Here is a 19,301-nt window from a genome sequence, read left to right on the forward strand (position 1 = left end):
TTTTATTGCCTCATGCATTGAGGTTTTCTGCAATAAGAATACAATGAAGCTATCAGTAAAAGATGAGAACATAATGAAATGACAATGAACATATTACTTCATAGTATTAGGCTTGTAAAACTTTATTTTTAAACTCTGAAAATGATTTTTTCCCAACCCACTTCAATAGAGGAAAGCTAAAACACAATCCTAACTGACAGAAAACAGGTTGTAGTTCATAGAGTTCCATTCTGAGTAAAACAATGGAATAACAATGTATCCAACTATGCTACCTATATATCAAATTTCTCTTCACAGATATTGTGTCCATGTTCTTCATAATCTTCTCTAGTTACTACCATATCTTCAAAATCATCATTTTCAGAAATGAGTTTCCCACCTTCCCAAGAATAAGTAATAGGGCTGAAAAATGAACAAAATTATTGTTACTCATCTCTAAGTTAATTTAAAACAGAAGTATGCAGTGATGATTTCCAAGACTTTTATTTAGCCATATCTATTTAAAAATATATTTTTGATTGCTAAATCAAACCATCCAGCTCTAGACAAGTTATGAGACAAAGTCTGAAATTTTAGCAGGGCTAACTGACTTTGCTTTTTATAAAAAGCAAGTGCCTCTTTGGAGGCAGGTGAGAACAGGGCAGGACGTGGAGATGTCTTTGTATTTACTTCGCACAGATAACAATTCTTTAATAATATTTATAAATACTCTTTAATAATACTCTAAAAAAAGTGAACATTTTTTTGTACTTTCAAGATATACTTGTTTTGTCTCAACTGTATACCCTCTCTCCGCAAAGATGTTGCCCCTTCCAAATTCCTGAAGTGGCTACATTAATAATGACACGGCAACATTCAGATGCTGAAAATTCTTCTAAGTAAAAGACTAAACTCTAATCTTGCATACTTATGTATCCACTTCATGACAATACAGTCTTATTTATCTGTTTACAATAAAAAGACTGATCCTGAAAACACTTACTTATATGCTTAACTTTATTAGCCAAAGTACAGGATAAGCAAGTGGTCTCTAATTTATTTGGTTTGTCTGAAAATACGCTGACTTAAAACATTTTTCTTGTACAATTTTGGTTCGCTTAATATTTAAATTAACCCCTTTACTCAATCTATCTTTTTAATCAGCAAAAGAAATCCTACTTTATAGTTTGTTCTGCTAAAAGGACAAAGCTTGTTCTGTACAGTTTAGAACTTACTTTTCAGGAAGAACAACAGAAACATCATAATCAGTTGGAGTAAGACATCGAACTTCAGAATAAACCCGATCTCTGAAGCCTGGAAAAAGGGTGTTGCCCCCAGTGAGAACTATGTTCTTGAAGAAATGAGGCTGCATTTCTGTAAAATAAATAAGTAAATCTGTAGTTAGAGACTGAATATATATTTAAAGATTAAAGTTTTTTTCCCCCAATTTCGTTATGAATTGGAACAGAAGTAAGAAATATGCATAGAAGAATTTTATGATCATCTAATGATCACATCAGTTAAAATAGTTTTATTGAGAAATACAAGAAAGTGATCAATGACCCTCTGTTCTTCATGATTTTTAGAATTTGGCTTTGATAACTACTGTTTTCTTATATTGTCTATTAAATTTCACGTCTGCCAACACGATTCCCCTTTCAAAAGGGATTTTAAATGATACAATTTTTTTAAGAGTACAAAATAATAGCCTCAATGCCACCACACTTATGTGGTATCACAAAACCTATGAAAGTCATCTTTGTAGTAATAACATTGATTACATGTACATCATCTATAAAATGAAAGCTTTATTATTACTTCTGACAAGCACAGCAGTCAGAAAGGTTTTATACTTTGATGCTTAAATTACTGAGTTTGGTCAGTTTCATTTTTCTCGTCAGTTTGATTTTTCTGTTCTTCCAACGAAGAGAGATATTTTAAAACACAGCCAAAACTAATTTCAAGTATATTCCATCATTGGCATCAAAGATAGATAGGTCACGTTAGAAAAGGATGTTAAGAAGAATTAAGCCTACAGTGATTAACTGAAACAAGAGTAGAAACCAATCAATGAATCACCACAAAACTGTTTGCCTAACAGAGAATCTAGCAGACAATCAGTTCTAGAGTTTATGACACACACCAGAAGACAGAACAGTTCACAACAACTTAGTAACTGGCATATTAAGAGTACTAGCTTCTTAAGACACTTTGGATGCTTAAAAAAACAAAAAAACAAACAAACAAAAAACCAACAACAAAACCCAAAACAAAACAACACAAGCTCTGCCCACACACACACTTTTCAAAATACTTTTAGGTTATACCTTCAGGTAAATTCTGAATAGAATAAACAATGGCTTCAGGAATTCCCATCTCTTGAATACCAATATCCGAAGGATGGAAGAGTATTTCTGGAACTGCAAATCTTTCATTTGTTAGACGAAGTATTTGTTCGCCCGTCTTGTATTTTCCACTTAACACCATCTCTTCCCTTGGCTAAATTAAAGACATGAATAGTAGCCACTGCTTAAGAACAGAAATTACATCCTAGAGTATTCAGCTAATCTTTTTCATGTACTGCAGAGGTAGGCAGTATATTCTACGTTAAGTGGTATTATCAACAAATCTTTTAAGAATAATACATACTCTGGTATTAAATCTGAAGTAACTCTGCTCTTATCAACTGCAATTTTGCCTGAAGCAAAATAAAATAGGTATGCATGAGAATGGCCTTAAAATATTTGGACTGCTTTCGAAACTATGGCCAACTCAGTAAATGAGATAAAATTGTTAAATTGTCTTCATTAGTATGAAGACTTTTCAGGCTCTTCTATAACACGACTTTGAACCTTCTACCTATTACGGTATTTAAATAAAATTCAGAGAGACTTACAAAAAAGTATCAAAGCAGAGAAAATGTTTTCCAACTTAAGTTTAAAAAAATCCCAACAATAATGATATGGATAGATTGTATGACAGAGCACAAGCATAGAAAGCTACAAGTATTAAATAATAGAACATAAAATGCTATGCTGGAAAAATAGTATTTAATTTTCATCTCAACTTCCTAAGGAAAATTTTACCAATTAATGCATAGCACAAAAAGAAGTTACAATACAGTATTAGAAAAAAGAAAGTTGTCTTAACCTCTCTACTAGACTTGTGGAGGGGACCAGTCCAAAAAATACTCAAAAAACATACTATCATTACCTTACAAAATCCTTTTTTGATTGTGCTGAAGTCTGGCAAAACATAATCTACCATTACAGTATTTTCCTCTCCTTTCAATCTGAAAGAGAAGAATGTAAAATACAACAGAATAAAGAACAAGTTCTAAATCCCAACTATTTTATACTGACAAGACTTCCTTTGACTTAACTGAAAAATTTTCTGATTAAGAGTATAGTTTTATTTGTTTGTACAAATAGATTATTCAGAAGTACCAACTTTTACATTTAGTACCATTGTATACGTACTTGGCAATGTCCATGTCCTTGTAAAAGTCTTGAGAAACATAACACACATCTTCTTTCACTTGATTAATTACATGTGTTTCATCCATAACATGTAGCTGCCTGTGAAAAACAATAAACAAAAACACCGAAGTTCGAGAATAATTAAGTCTTAGCATTACCTATCCAGTTTTCCACTGGAGATGAGCAACCATAGTTTTCAAATCACAGAAAGCTACTGTCTCAATATCTAAAACTTGTACTCAATTTACAAAAGCATTCCTGGCCTACTGGAGTTTAACATTTTCCTATTTCACAGTTCAATAAATACAAACATCTACCTGCATTTGCCCAATATCTTCATAACAAGTATAGCTATAATCCTGCAATTAGCTCTACTAGCAAAGACCTTTACCTAGATAAAGTTCCAAGCTAAAAGACCCTAACGAAAACTTGATCCTATTGAGTTTTATTTGTGGTATTGATAGAATCAGTTAGCAAACTGACTGATGATCTACTGAGACATCTCAGAAAATATATAAGGACTTGTATAATTGTGAACACACAGGTAAGCTCAGCAACTTCAAAAGTGCTGGCACTTTAAAAACTAACAGCCTAATTCTTCAAAGAGCTTAAGCTCATCTTAATTCATCTTGAGCTTAAGCTCAAGATGGCAGCTAGCAGATTGTAACAGACAAAAATTCCCTTCTCCTTTAAACAGCATTTAATCTAAAATTCACAGAACCAGTAAGAATATCCCCACAAACTTCTAGCTCATTTCATACCAGATCTCAAGATGATGATCAGCATGCTTTACCTGTAAGAGATTATCTCCTTCAGATGGTTGGTTAAGAGTTTTCCTCCAACATTAATCCTACAGAAAAGGAGTAACACAAGGAATTTTGTCATTATTAATTTCCGGCATAGCAAACAATTCTTCTAGAAAATATATACTGCAGTTTACCTGATGATTGCCTCTTTCTTCTTTTTACTTCTACAATAAGGTACAATGTGTGTAAAAGAGTATCCACTATCCACAATGATACAACATAGCTCAGATGGATTATCCCGGAAATACCTGTGCGCACTAAGAGCTCCAGCTGAAATACAGAAAATTTCATTCAATTTTTATATGAATATACAGTTTTAGAATTTACATTGATATGAAAGTGTACTTGCTTCATATTTTAAATGCCTTTGACAGACTTCCAAGACCTCAATACATAATACTACAGCCAACACGTGAATTAATTTTGACAGTGGATAAAATTAAGTATCGTATATGCCCCCATTTATTCTTTTTCAATAATTCCAGTCCATGTTCAGTTTCCTCTCCTAAAGTCCAAGCAGACTGATCACACCACAATTTATCAAACCTATCTAAAGGAGTATCCTATGTCCAGCTGTCTTTCAGAAGGATTGTGATGTTATTTACACATTTCCTGTAAGATACATTTCATGATTGTAATGCTGCGTTTTATTTGCTAATACAAAACAAAACCAAACAAAAAGCACCTCCAACCTCCCCCCAAAAAAGGAAAGCTATCAAAGACTTCATGCAAATTTTTGGTAGACTTTCTCAAATGCTATCCTGTTTCAAAATCCATCCGTTATCTCTGTCATCCTGACTCTCCTCAAATTTCCTTTAATTATATACCATGACACTCTTAAGAAAGTAGGATAAGATTATAGCTGGAATTTCTAAAAAAAAAAAAAAATGTTTAATCCAGTTAGAGTACGTATAGGAGCATATTACTCAAGAGCCAGGAAGGAAATGAAGTAATTTCTTTACTATCTTTATATATACATGTGTGTGCATATGCATGCATGCATGCATGCGTGCTTATCTATTTATTTATTTACTTACAAGGTTAACCTTCAAAACATATAAATGCAAACTAGAAGGAGACAGACTCACCATTTACTCTAAGAACTGCTTGAAACTGATATTCTTCAAATAGAATTTCATTCATGGATTCTTGTATTGAGCTGAAGTTAAAATAAGGTTCGGTAATAATAATATTGGTATCTACAAAATCCACCTATGAAAAATACATTAAGATTGTCATTACACAAAACTTAGAAATTAATACTCCATTACCATATTTTGCAGCAGTTGAAGATCATGTAAATTTGAAGACATGATTACCACTTGCCGTATCTGTTTGTAGAAGCTAAGCTTAGAAAGTTTTAGGTTTTTTAAAGACTTCATGAACAGGGATACAACTTTATCAAATAAATGAATAAAAATATAATAGAAGGGAACATATTCTAGAACATAATCACAATAGAACAGAACATACATATTCTGCTCCTGTTATCACCCTTACAAATCATAATCCAACATTTTAAAGAGATACCCATAAAGGAACACTGCAATGCTCACGTAAGATACTTTACATTAATCCTGTCAACTACAGAAAGATAAGTCTCTTTCTTTGCTTCTTTGCATCTTAGCTGATGCAACAGCTCAGCACTTGCATCACAAAATTACTTATCTAATAATCAAAGATGAAGTCCTGCGCAAAGTAGAATCAATAATAAAACTCCCAGTAACCTCTAATGAGGCCAGCAAAAGATCCTGGACTTTCCGCATTTACTGATATCTCAAACTCCTTTAGAGAGGACTTCAGAGGGTTACTTCAATCATAACTGGATATGGCCCTAAAAGTATTACCAGCTGTATCTCTCTGTAGTCTTCACTCATGAAAAAGAATGAAAACTACATTGTCCTTGAAACCATGACTAAATTGAATCTAGTTCCAAAACTAAAATGAAAGCTAAGTATCAAAAGCCAGCACTGTATATTTTTATGTGTGGAGACTAAGATATTTTGAGGCATTACTTTCCTTCTCAGTACCATTCTGCCTCCTAGATGTTACAAAAACCAAAAACTTTCAGAGTATGTAACATTTTTTTTAAAGAAAAAATAAAAGGGAAGCCTTACTACACTTCTTGTGCTAAATCCAGTTTGTGTGATAAATAAGAAAAATTAAGTATCAGATATTTATATTTTATACACTCAACTTACTCATAGGTAGAAAATGGTTAGCCAAAGATGGTTACTTAATGTGTGTCTTTTGGCCTACTGACCTAGCTCATCACTCTCTTTTACATCAACAGTTTCTTGATCTGTAAACCACATTGTATCTGTCTATAATTATTATTATTTTTTACTAACTTGAACTCTTAATTATATTGATGTGAATTTCTTAACATATGTGAACTGAACTCAGTATGAACACACACAAGACTAAAAAATTTAAATGTTTTTTAAATTCCTACACCAGAGCTCAAAGTAAAAATTTTCTTCAGTTTGCAAAAAAATAAATCCCTGTGATTTCTAATTGAAGGCACTTTCAAAAAGAACAGTAAGCTCACCAGTTCTATTTAATATTTGATATACTTATGTTAATTCCATTAGTGAATATTTAACCTACACAAAATCTGTAATTAAAAAAAGGCTCTTACTTGATACATTTCTTTTCCAAAAAGATAATCCCAAACCTGTCTCTGGACATCCCAGTTCACCAAGTAACCCTGTAGGTATTTAGAAAAAAATTTGCACTATTTAGAAAATCAAATCATACTTAAAAACAAATTACTAGAAATCAAAAAATGTCAAGTGATTGATAGACTGGTAATATAAAGAATTTGAGAGTAAAAATGTCTAAATTCACATTTCTATGCTAAGGAGTAAATGTTACATAGGATAAAGAATGTTACAAATATTCCCCATCAATATGTTAATTACTACACTACAAAAACAATGTAAATTGTGTTTCCCATATACATTATTCTCTCTGACAGAGCCTGTCAGTCTGACCTCAGTGCCGGGGAAGGTTATGGAGCAGATCATCTTGAGTGCCACCACACTGCATGTACAGGACAACCAGGTGATCAGGCCCAGTCAGCACGGGTTTATGAAAGCTTCACTAACCTGACCTCCTTCTATGACAAGGTGACCCACTTAGTGGATGAGGGAAAGGCTGTGGATGTTGTTTACCTGGACTTTAGTAAAGCCTTTGACACCATTTCCCACAGCATTCTTGTGGAGAAACTGGCTGCTCGTGGCTTGGACGGGCATACTCTTCACTGGATAAAAAACTGGCTGGATGGACGGGCCCAAAGACTGGTGGTGAATGGAGTTAAATCCAATTGGTGGCCAGTCACAAGTGGTGTTTCCCAGGGCTCAGTTTTGGGGCCGGTTCTGTTTAATATCTTTATCAATTATCTGGACGAGGGGATCGAATGCACGCTCAGTGAGTCTGCAGATGACACCAAGTTGGGCAGGGGTGTTGATCTACTTGAGGGTAGAAAGGCTCCACAGAGGGATGTGGACAGGCTGGATCGATGGGCCGAGGCCAATTGTATGAGATTCAACAAGGCCAAGTGTCGGGTCCTACACTTGGGTCACAACAACCCCATGCAATGCTACAGGCTTGCGGAAGAGTGGCTGGAAAGCCACGCAGCGGAAAAGGACCTGGGGGTGTTGGTCGACAGCCAGCTGAATATGACCAGCAGTGTGGCCAGGTGGCCAAGGCGGCCGATAGCATCCTGGCTTGTATCAGAAATAGCGTGGCCAGCAGAACTAGGGAAGCGATTGTCCCTTTGTACTCGGCACTGGTGAGGCCGCACCTCGACTGCTGTGCTCATTTTTTGGCCCCTCACTACAAGAAAGACATTGAGGTGCTGGAGCGCGTCCAAAGAAGAGCAACGAAGCTGGGGAAGGGTCTAGAGAACGAGTCCTGTGAGGAGCGGCTGAGGGAACTGGGGTTGTTCAGCCTGGAGAAAAGGAGGCTGAGGGGAGACCTTATTGCTCTCTACAACCACCTGAAAGGAGGTTGTAGCGAGGTGGGTGTCGGTCTCTTTTCCCAAGCAGCGAGGGAGAGGACAAGAGGAAAGGGCCTCAAGTTGCGCCAGGGGAGGTTTAGATTGGCTATTAATTAGGAAAAAAGTCTTCACTGAAAGGGTTATCAAGCACTGGAAGAGGCTGCCCAGGGAAGTGGTTGAGTCACCATCCTTGGAGGTATTTAGAAGACATGTAGATGTGGCGCTTAGGGACATGGTTTAGGGGTGGACTTGGCAGTGCTAGGGTAACAGTTGGACTTGATGATCTTAAGGGTCTTTTCCAACCTGAACAATTCTATGATTGTTAAACTTTACACTGCTGAATTTGATTCTTATATGATACTACATATAACCTTGCAGCTGGGGCATATTGTATGAAAACTATTCCTTAAAACAATTTACATTTGGCTATAAACTCAGGGTATCTTACTTACTTTCTGAAAAGGAAGAATATAAAAAAGACCAGAGGGATCTTTAATTTCATCCAGTTGATTTGCCGTAAAGGTTTTCAAGCGTGCAGTCTTTGATCTGAACTGACAGTTGGGAATAACGCTGGAAAAGATTGGGAAGTTTCCTCTTCATCGTGATACGAGACACATTCATTGCCTTTACGCTACTTTCATAAACCGTACACTTTCAATAACATTTTTGCTGCTGTGTTTTGGTTTTAATCCTTTTATTAGAACCAGTTACGAGGGAAATCTCTAATTTCTGACACCACCGGTGCAGACGAGGCACCTTTTGGACAAACAAAACAAACCACACCCTGCACACTGCACTGAGCTACCACCAACCCCTCCCCCCCCCCCCGCCGCCAGCACAACAAAAAGGACGCCGGGGGCTCCTCCGCCCTCAGGCACCGGCACAGCCGGCCGGCCGGCCGGCCACCGCCGCCCCCTTTGCCGGGCAGTGGAGGCCGGTGCAACGGTCCCTCCGGGCAGGTCGGCGCGCGCCGCAGGGGCGGGGCCCGGCACCCGCCGCAGGGGCGGGGCCAGGCCGGGCCTCTCCGCGGCGAGCGCAGGCGCGCTGGCGGCCCGCTCGCCGGTGAGGGGCTGAGGGAGAGGAGGGGCGGCCTCCCGTGCGCCCAGGCGCCGGCGGGGAGCGGCGGGAGGGCAGGTGCGCCGAGAGGGTGCCGGCGGAGCGATAAGGGGGACGCCCGCCCGTCCCGTCCCCTCCCGGGCCTTCACCTGACGTTCGCGTGGCTGTAGCCGATCTTGGCGTTGTAGGCGCCGTTATCCAGCACCAGCGTCGCCATGTTCCCCACGGCGCCACGGCCGCCGCCGTCCCAGTATTGATCCGCCACCGCCGTGGATCTCTATGGTTACCATAGAGTGGAGGAGCAGCGCCCGCGCGTTGCCTGATGGGACGCAGGAATGCCGCGGCAACCGCTTCCGGCAGCGCACCCGCCTCTGGCGCGAGACGCTCGCCGCTCACGTGGTGCCGGTGACGCTCGCGAAGCTGCGGAGGCTATTGGTCGGGCGTGACCCGGAAGCTCTCGCCAAAGAGACGGGCGGAGGAGGCGGCACGGAGGCACCTCGTCGAGCGCTAGCTCCGGTGCCGTTCCCTGCCGCCCCAGTGCGCCTGCGCGGACAGCCCCTCTCCCCGGCCGGGGACCGCGCCGCCACCCAGCGGCTGCGGGCGGCGGGTACGGGCGGCCGCCGGTCAGCCCCAGCTCTGTGGGGGCGGTGGTGAGCGTGGAGGGGGGTCGCGCCCTCCCGGCAGGGGCGCAGCGGGCACGGGGCCGTTAACGCGAGAGCCCGGGGGGGGGGGGGAGGGGGGCGGCGCGAGTCCTGCGGTGTGTGTAAAGTTACAGACCCCCCCTGGCGAGGGAGTGCCTTGCCCTCAGATGGGCCGCGGGTCGCGTCGCGGGTGTCCCCGGCAGTGCAGCGCAGCGGCTGCTGTCGTACGGGCACTCAGTGCGTGGGGGAGAAATGCGATGAATGAAAATCACTTCATGTGAGAGCTCAGCACGCAATACGGGCCTTTTCTGTGTAAGAATGTTACAAAATGAAAAGGGAGAAGACTCTTTAAATTCCACCATCATTATTTTACTGTTGTTCTAAGCGTGCTGTAATAAACACTCTATTATAAATAGTATAAAAACCGGTGCTATTGGTATTCGCTGTCACTGACCAGCTTTTGTTTTACTGACGTCTGTGTCGAATACCGCACACCCTTATAGAATCACAGAACCATAGAACAGCCCAGGCTGGAAGGGACCTCGAAAGATCATCTGGTCCAACCTTCCGTCGAAAAGGGAGCCAAGATGAGATCTAGCACCTTGTCCAACCCCATCTTGAAAACCTCCAGCGGCAGGGACTCCACCACATCCCTGGGGAGGTTGTTCTAGTGATTGATTGTGCTCACTGTAAGAAAAGTTCCTTGTATCAAGATGAAACCTCTCCTGGTGCAACTTAAACCTGTTGCCTCTTGTCTTCTCCTTGTGAAGAGAGAGCTTCCACCCTCTTTGCAGCCACTCTTTAAGTACTGGAATAGTGTGATAAGGTCCCCCCCCGAGCCTTCTCTTCTCCAGTGAGGACAGACCTAACTCCTTCAGTCTTTCCTCATAGGGCAGGTTCTCCAGCCCTTTGATCATCTTCATGGCCTTCATTTCAACCGTTTTGAGTCTGTCCACACCTTTTTTGAATTGTGGGGACCAGAGCTGGACATGGTACCCCAGGTGTGGCCTGACAAGCGCTGAGCAGAGTAGGATGATCATGTCTCTGTCTCTGCTAGTAATGTCCCTGCGGATACAGCCCAGGATCCGATTTGCCTTCGTTGCTGCAGCGGCGCACTGCTGGCTCCTGCTCAGCTTGCTGTCCACCAGGACCCCCAGGTCCCTTTCAGCAAGGCTGCTCCCCTGCCGCACAGATCCTGGCCTGCACTGGGCTCTTAGGTTGTGTCGTCTCAGGTGCAGGACCTTGCACTTGGCTTTATGATGAATTTTGCTTTATTTATATGCTTTACTTACCATCACTAGTATCTTTGTTGTTATCCAATAAAATAGAAAGTGCATTACAGTTTTGTATCTGTATGTAATTGGCTTTCCCGGAAATATCAGAACTTAAAAATAACTGCTACTCTGTTTGATGACTTTTTACCCTAACAAATATCAAATGTCTTTCCATGAGCCAGGATGTTCAGCAGAACGCACGGCAATCTGATTTTAGACCAATCCTCTTTACATGCTTATCAGTATCTTAAGGACAGCATCTTTAATCCCCGCTCTAGCAGATACATTCTTTGGTTCTTGAGGAGAGGTCACAGGAATTATCAAAAGCCTGTTTTTCCAGTTCAGGAGTTTCTGGATTCTTTTAAAGAACACTGTAAAGTGTTGGTGGTTGTTCTTCTTTGCCCACTGACAGGCATAGTAATAGTAAATTTTGGTCTTGTAATTGAAACCCAAAATATACAAAACATAGAATTGTGACAAATGCTTTAGGCATTTGCAGTGTTACAGAGAAACACAAAATATTACTCTTAAAACCACATAATTTTTACTTTATCCTTTTACTAATAATATGAAGTTCTTTCAGAAGAATAATTGAGAGACAAAAAATCATTATAGCTATTGCTAACTTTTGCCTTGTGAAAATAAAGGTGAAAGCCAGAATTTAATTAATTACTTTTTCTAACAGTTCACTTAGATTTATGTGTAGTGGTTGATATAAATAAATATTTAAAATCTCTCAGAACTGAAGTTGGTATATTTACTGTCATTGCTAACTGAGGGCAACTCACATACATATTTATTGAGTTTTTTTACATACTTCACCCATATATTGCAATGACACTTCTGATAATACTTTCTGTTGTTTTTAGAGTACCTAACAAAGTCAGTAACATAGTAAGGACACATAAACAGGACTTTCAAATGTCCACGTGGTGGCAAACCTCGTACATTGCCCCTTACAATAGCTTAGAATTGATATTTTGTGATGTTCTTTAACTTTGAGTAATGGTCCGTCAGACTACTTAAGCCTTGCACGTCTGCATTTGAAGACGGACCATTATGTTTTGCATTATCCATATGAAGCCATGCCGAATTTCTCATTCTGCAAGTATGAAACAAAATCAGAACTTTTTAAGTCACATTTTATTTGTTCTTTTTCCACATTTCCTACTGCTTTATTTAATGGGAAAAACAACAAATATTTTTTGTTAATTCTGTGACCTTCACGTTTCTGAAGTCACTTGGGCTCTAGTTGGTTTTGGGTTTTTTTCCTCTCAACTCCATTCCAGTTTTTACAGTTAAGGAATCCACATGACCACATGAAAAGTCAAACTCCATCTGCACACCCTATGCAAAGCACACAGCTGCTTATTTGCTCTGCTCTGCAGGAACGCACAGCCTCAGAATGATTGAATGGTGCCAACTACAAGAATTTGCAGGTTGTTTAGAGCATCCAAAGAAACTTATCCTTGAGGAAGAAGTTATTGCATTCTTTGACTCTGACACAGGGGGGCGTTATCCGGGACTTATCATCTGTAAATTGAACTCCATGCGCTTTTCTTTCCTTACGTGATGGTGAAGGGCAGGCTGGTGGATGAGATGACTGCCTGATGGGAAACTCTGTACATCCTTGGGTTCTTGGGTCTTCTTGGGAGAGCAAGTGTGTGATCCTGAAGTAGGTCCGAGGACAAGCACATAAGTTAATCCTCAAGTCAGGGTCAGGCTCAGGTCTGGTGGGGTGAACAAGGGCCAGACATAGCCCAGGGATCACCAGGCAGGTCCACGGTGACCGCGCAGGTCTGAAGTCAACATGGAAAGTTGGTGGGTCAGGGTCCAGATCATCAGGACCCAGATCAGTGGGACCCATGGCAATATATGTGATGATCTGCCACTACAGCCACCCCTTTTCTTCTCCTGTGACACAGTTTCTCCTCACTGGGTCGGGAGTCATTTTGGTAAATCAAGAGCAAAGAGCCTTGGTTGCTAGATGAAGAAATCCTACAGAGCAATGTTTATTAGTGCAAAGTAGTCAGGAAGGCTAAGCCACTCTTTCCTCTTTGTCGTTATCATATTAAGGTGATAGCTGATGACGCTCTCACAAGGTTCTTCATAAACGGTTGCCTTCCTCTGTTCAGAGCAGGAGTCAGTCTTTGGGACTTTGTATCAAGCATCGTTTTCACATAGCGGTGGTCTAATTATCATGAACATGCTAGCAGAAATTCATCTGCTGGCAAACATGCGAGTGTGATTTGGAGAATCAGTCCAGAGTCTTAATAAACATAGCCTGGGGATATCCTGATACTAATTTGCATCAGGCTCTAAAAAGAAGTGTCAGATACTCTGCTCGAACCAAGGGATAAGCTGGGCTCCTTATCACATGCCCTTCTAATTCCCTGGGGTGAGGGGGTTGATCTGTGCATTTTCCTCTGTTCGTCCATTCAGCGTGCTCCAGGAGATGGGGGAGAACATGAGGTCACGATTCAGATCAACCCTGCCGGACAGGAATATTTCTGGTTTCTAGTTCTGACATCAGTGAAGAGCCTCTGGACTTTCCCTTTTCTGCCAGAGCTACGCTTGCAGGACACTTCAAAGGGAACACATGGCATGGGTCCTGCTTTCCTTGCCCCTCATATTTTCTTTCTTAATGAGAAGCTGATCCATCATGATGATGAACATTGTTTCTCCAAGATACTGGTAGAATTTTTTCTAGTTGAGAAAATTGAACTTAAAACAGGAATAAAAGTGTTAGCTTCATACACAGCTCATTCCCACTTTATAAATCTCTTTAAAGAATATAATGAGGTCAGTATTACACAACTGACTGATTTTTAAATGCCTGGAAAAATCAATTGAAAACAGTCATTTCCTGACCTATTTTTTCTGTTACTGCTTCATATTTCTGACTTAAAGGTCCTTGGGGTTTTGGTTCATGGCATGTAAATTATTAATCTGTTATGTATATGAGAGGCAAAGAAAATAGTATCTGATGTCTTTCCTCTGCAGCTCTAGACTATATTATAGAGGCAGCAAGTCATCCTTCATATAGAGGTCACATCTGAAAAGCTTGTTAGTTTTACAATTGTTAACTTTTTTCTTTTTTTCAGTTAATACTACTGTTCAGGGTACTTGGTTACCCACCACTGAAATTCTTCAAGATACCTTTTCTGAGTGACGGACCCCCAGAGAAGAGAGTTACTGGATGAACGAAACTAATACAAGACATTTATTTTTTAACTGACTTGGAAATTCTGCTACAGCGTGAGAAGCTATTGTCTCAAAATTAAAATGACTTGTAGGCTTTATACTTGCCACAGATACCCAGTGAAATGTAAGCACCTGGGGAACAACCTGATTTTACAAGTCTGTGGGTTTGAGCAATTGCTGAGAAATTCGGGTTAAGGGAAATATTATATATGCGTATATACATTTATTGCCATATCATTACAAGTTTCTGTCGGTAAGTTTTCTTCTTTTTATCTGGCCTTGTTCCTTTGGTGTAGTGCTGTAGGACCAGTAGCCGTCCTGGCTTTCAGCTGGGCCAGGATCAGGCCCAGGAGAAGGCATGCAGCTGTTTGGGCAGGGCTTGCTGCCTGAACAACTCTTCCACCTTCTTCTGGAAGAACAGATGGCAGGATCGAATTTGTTGCTTCTAGGGTTGTTTGCTTGCTCGGCGTATCAGTTTGGAATGATTTTGGGGATCCCAGATGGCAACAAATTTGAGGATTGCTTTTTGTAGCTGGAAATGAATATTGCTTATAAAACAGAGGTATAAAAAGGGTAAACGTCTCACTTGGCTAATCAAGGTGAATGTATTACGGAAGAGCTAGAGTAATGGAGTTTATCTGAAAAACTTAAAGTAACTTTAAACATTGCTTCTGTGAATGAGCTCTGCAGATCACTTGGGAAGAGGATGACGTGCAGGTATTAACGCCAAGTATTAATGCATGTAGGTAACTAAGCGTTTTATCAAGAGGAAATCTTGTTACATACTAGAACCAGGGGTTTTTTGTGTTCATGTCGTTACACGTAACACCTTTTAGTGGCACTTTGTAACAGATTTTCCACAAAAATAACAACCGGTATCGGTGACTCAGGGTGCAGGGGGAGAGCAGGCTGGGCGGATGGGGATGAGGGGGAGGCGGGGGCCGGGCCCACGGGGGACACGCTCCACAGGCGGGCGGAGGGATGGAGCCACAGGCGGGGACGCAGAGAGACGCCTTCGGAGTTTTGGAGACGGGAAGGCTGACGAGGGAGGAAAGAAGCAGCTGGCGGAGGAGAGCGGAGAAAAGGCGGGCGGTGCGGCCTGGGGCGGGCAGAGGCTGAGGGGGGACGGCGGTGCTGACCAGGCGGAACCCGGCTGCGGCGGACAGGGGGTCTGCGAGCAAGCGAGGGTAGGAGGTGCCCCCACCCCGCCTCCGCCTGCCCGGGGCTGCCGCTCCCTGCGCGGGGCGGTGGCTCCGGGTCCGGCCCTCCCCGTTACCGCCCCGCCGCCGCCCCCGCCCCCCGTCACTAGGTGATGCTGCAGCCAAGATGGCGGCGGGCGCCGAGTGAGCGCGAGCGGAGGCAGCGGCTCCGCTCCCAGCGGTCTCCCCGCCTCGGGCAGGGGGAGGCGGAGGGATGAGGCGCGTCCCCGGTCCCGGCTGGTCGTCGTGAGGGGCGCGGGCCGGCAGACACCATGGCGGGGATTATCAAGAAGCAGATCCTGAAGCATCTCTCCAGGTCAGTGGGGCGCCGTGCCCCGGGTAGGCTGAGGGGTGTGCGGGGCGGGGCGGCGGCGGCAGCTCCCTGTCCCGCGCCTCCGGGCGGAGAGCGGCCCCCGGGCCCTGGCGCGGGGCGGGGGGGACCGGCCTTCATTCAGCCCGCGGAAGGTGGAGCTGGAGCCGCCTCTTCGGGGTGACTGTTGGCGGCGGAGGGGATGGCCGGCTGCTTGGGTGGGGCTGTCCGGCGGTGACAGCCGCATAAAGGGCCCCTAGCCCCCTCGCTCGGTGCCCGGCGGCGCGGGGGGACGCGCAGGCGCCCGCCCGAGGCGAGGAGGGGGCTCGGCTTGCCTGGCGCAGAAGGGAGTCACCGAGTGAGTCACCGCCGGGCTTCGGTCGCCTCCCCGCCGGGCAGACGGTGCCCGCCTCCGCAGCTCGCCGCATGGCGCCGAGCCGGGCGGGGGCCGCCGTGGCAGCGGGCCCGAGCCCCCCGGGAGGCGACGGCGGAGCCCCTCGGCGGGGGGCGCTGACGGGGCCCGCGGGGCGCCCCTCAGGGCAGCCCGTGGCGGGAAGAAGGTGTGCGAGGGGGAGCGTGGAAAAGAAAGGGGGAAAAACCCAAACCCCGTCGTAATTCAAAGGCGGCGGGGGGGAGTTCACACAAGCCGTCCCGGTTCGCTTGCTGGCTGGGGGTGTGGGAGCTCGGCGTGTGTCCTTCCAGGTCTTGTCGCGACATCTGAGCTCTTGCAGGTGCAGGTGAGGCCAGGTAACAAAAGAGATGCGTTCCAGTGCCCGCAAAGGGATGAAGTAAGTTCGACGTTTTCTGGGTGACTGAAATCATATCTAACGTGCCTCATGGGTTAAAACAAAACAAACAAACAAAAACCCTACTGTAAAATTTTATAGTTGTCAATGTCGTGTGCTTGCAAGATGGAAAAACTGCAGAAAGTACACAATCTGATTGATACAATTTTAAAAAGCCGTGTTACGTTTCTCCCATTTTATAAAGAGAGACAAAAACTTATTAGGTAGTTGATCTGTCATGATACCACAGCATTGTTATTCTTCAGAGCTTACTTCTATAAATTAAAAAATACAACCTGAAATACTGGTCCCTTATTTGCTTATTTTTTCAAAATGTTTTATTCTATTTTTTGTGTGGTATTTCTGAAAGGTGTTTATTTTCATCAGTGCTAATAAATAGAGAAAATCAAACAAAATGACAGACTGTCATTTGACTAATCTGTTGATGATGCACAGGGAAAACACAATTCTCATTCCAGATCCTTTGGTATCTATCCGCTAAAGATGGTGTATGAAGCAGTAGTAGAATAATTTTTCTCCTCCACCCTACTCGTGAGTTTTGTAGCTGGGAGTGCTGGTAAAGAAATCCTGTCTTCACGTGAAAATAACTGAGCACTGTGAGAATGGAAATGCACTACGAAGATGTCATCAGCCTTGAGTCAGTTTTCTAATCAGAAATGTGCATGGAATCACTGGACTTAATTGACTGATACAGCTCACTTCCTATAGGGCCATTTAGCAAGCTGTATGGAAAGAGAAGTGAACTCTAGTCTCTGTGCTACAGGTTAAAGTCTAAAATCTGTCTGGGAACTGGGCATGAGTAACATGAGCTGTTTTTTGTCTAGTTTTTCAAATAAACAGCTGAATAGAATTAAGTACTTTTAAATGTTGATAAATTTGTGTTTGCTTTCTTGTGTGATGTGATAACGCTTATTCAACCAGACTACTTCAAATGATTGTGACAAGTTTCATCCTTTTTAAAGAGCTTATGGGATATATCTAACAATCTGAGGTTTGCAAGTTGAAGTGGAGGCTCATGATCCGCACTATGTCGACATTAAAAGAGCGTGTTTGCTACCTAAAATATAGACAGTATTATTATTGAGCCCCTTATTATGGGTGTTCTTAAGCACATGATCAGATATCTTTTCTCCATGCAGAACTGGTGCTTCAATGATTGCAGAAGTTGGTTACACAAGAAAACAGAATTCAAGTGACACAAGCACCTGTAAATCTGGTGGATTTTTAAATTTCGGGAACTTGTTTTTTCAACAAAAATGATAATATTCTTCTTTATTTCAGGATTTTCTTTAATATGTGTTATAAGAACATGATTAAGGTAGGCTTCGCACACTGTTTTATTTTGGTGTGGAGCCAAATACATAAGGAATTTCCTGTAATACAGAGGGTGCCAAAGGACACTTTCACTTTATACTCTATTACTATATTGGTTCCTGTTCTGCAGTTTTCGTAGTTCCTCAAAACTGATGCCTGTTTGCCATCTTCAACAAAGCAGGTATTAGTGGCAGGACTAAAATGTACCGGAAGAAGTCCATATATAATAAAGGAAGACTGGAAAGAATTACCCTGTTTTCTTGATTTACTTTCATTTTTGATGATGGTATTTATGTTTGAACAAAGCCAAATCTAACATGTACTTCAAAGAACAAATAGAAGATATGAACTTGTACCTTCAGTTACCGAGAAATACTTTCCTCTTTTGCCACAAATCACAGAATCGCAGAGTCGTTGAGGTTGGAAGGGATCTCTGGAGGTCATCTTGTCCAGCTCCCCCAAATCATCGTTGATTTAGCAATATTTGCCATGAAGATGGCTGCAATATCTGTTACTCATGTGTTAGCAATTTTCAGCTTTCTTACTATCTAGATACTCTATATGCAAATTTAAAACCGTTGTGTCATTTAGCAGTGTAGTTTCCATTTAGCAGTTTACAATGCTTTTAGATGAACTGGTACAGACATTGGTGTTGTGAAGGAGCCTTATCATTCTACATTTGTTAGCTAGGGAAAATTTTTACATAGGTGTGAGTCTTTGAGGTCTGAGAACAAGAAGAAGAGGAAGACCCAAACTGCATTTTGGAACAGTTTTGGTATCTAAATGACTTTTTACCTCTGTAAAAGGTTTTTCTTATTGCTGTGTTACAGCTTAACAGTGAAGGTAGTAGAGCTTATTTACTCAGCTTGTAACAAACCTGTATCTTGTGTCAGGATCTGGTGATGAGTTTTAGCTTTCTCACAGTCTTTTAAAAACTTTTAAAATATAAGCTGTGTCCTCTGTCTTCAACATGCGTTGCTCTTCTCCAAGGCTGTGGAAGAAAATGAGGGAAGGGGGGGGTAGGGGGGGGAACAAAATAAATTGTTGTTGTTGTTCTTCAGATTATGTGGTGCTTGGTGTAGGATATGAAACTAAATGCTATCTGCTAAGCTGAAGAGATGAGTTTGTCATTTGGAGGCTTGAATTTTTGCCAGCTCCATATTGTGTTAGGTGTGGTTTTTTGTGAATGCGTGTGGTGGAGTGTCTTCAGTTTGCGTCATTAGTTAATGT

At 42.3% G+C, this 19,301-nt stretch overlaps 2 protein-coding genes across 3 annotated transcripts in view; one reads left to right on the plus strand and one right to left on the minus strand.

The window, feature by feature from the left end:
• Window positions 1-105: 105 nt before the first annotated feature.
• Window positions 106-9,604, minus strand: ACTR6 (actin related protein 6). The gene is made up of 11 exons (XM_050896353.1): window positions 9,473-9,604; window positions 8,720-8,837; window positions 6,906-6,974; window positions 5,353-5,476; window positions 4,399-4,534; window positions 4,252-4,308; window positions 3,459-3,557; window positions 3,193-3,271; window positions 2,307-2,478; window positions 1,215-1,353; window positions 106-402 (listed from the first exon to the last, which is right to left on the minus strand). The coding sequence occupies exons 1-11, from the start codon at window positions 9,538-9,540 to the stop codon at window positions 273-275; spliced, it is 1,191 nt and encodes a 396-aa protein (XP_050752310.1). The 5' UTR covers window positions 9,541-9,604; the 3' UTR covers window positions 106-272.
• Window positions 9,605-15,852: 6,248 nt separating this feature from the next.
• BLTP3B (bridge-like lipid transfer protein family member 3B) overlaps window positions 15,853-19,301 on the plus strand; it is a 59,291-nt gene continuing 55,842 nt past the window's right edge. For both annotated transcript variants that reach the window (XM_050896160.1, XM_050896167.1), the window contains exon 1: window positions 15,853-15,957. In XM_050896160.1, coding sequence (XP_050752117.1) covers window positions 15,914-15,957 — 44 coding nt within the window. In that variant the 5' untranslated portion in view covers window positions 15,853-15,913. The remainder of the gene's footprint in view (window positions 15,958-19,301) is intronic.

The sequence above is a fragment of the Gymnogyps californianus genome, chromosome 1 (genome assembly GCF_018139145.2).
Source record: "Gymnogyps californianus isolate 813 chromosome 1, ASM1813914v2, whole genome shotgun sequence".
In the NCBI taxonomy this organism is placed as follows: domain Eukaryota; kingdom Metazoa; phylum Chordata; class Aves; order Accipitriformes; family Cathartidae; genus Gymnogyps; species Gymnogyps californianus.

Bases quoted from the DNA above. Each gene is read 5' to 3' on its own strand.
- ACTR6 (XM_050896353.1), bottom strand. From the start codon at position 9,540: ATGGCGACGCTGGTGCTGGATAACGGCGCCTACAACGCCAAGATCGGC. The intron at 5,477-6,905 runs GTAAGAGCCTTT...TATTTTTCATAG, and splicing joins TTGGAAAAGAAATGTATCAA to GTGGATTTTGTAGATACCAA. The intron at 3,558-4,251 runs GTAAAGCATGCT...TGTTTTTCACAG, and splicing joins AAGGAGATAATCTCTTACAG to GCAGCTACATGTTATGGATG.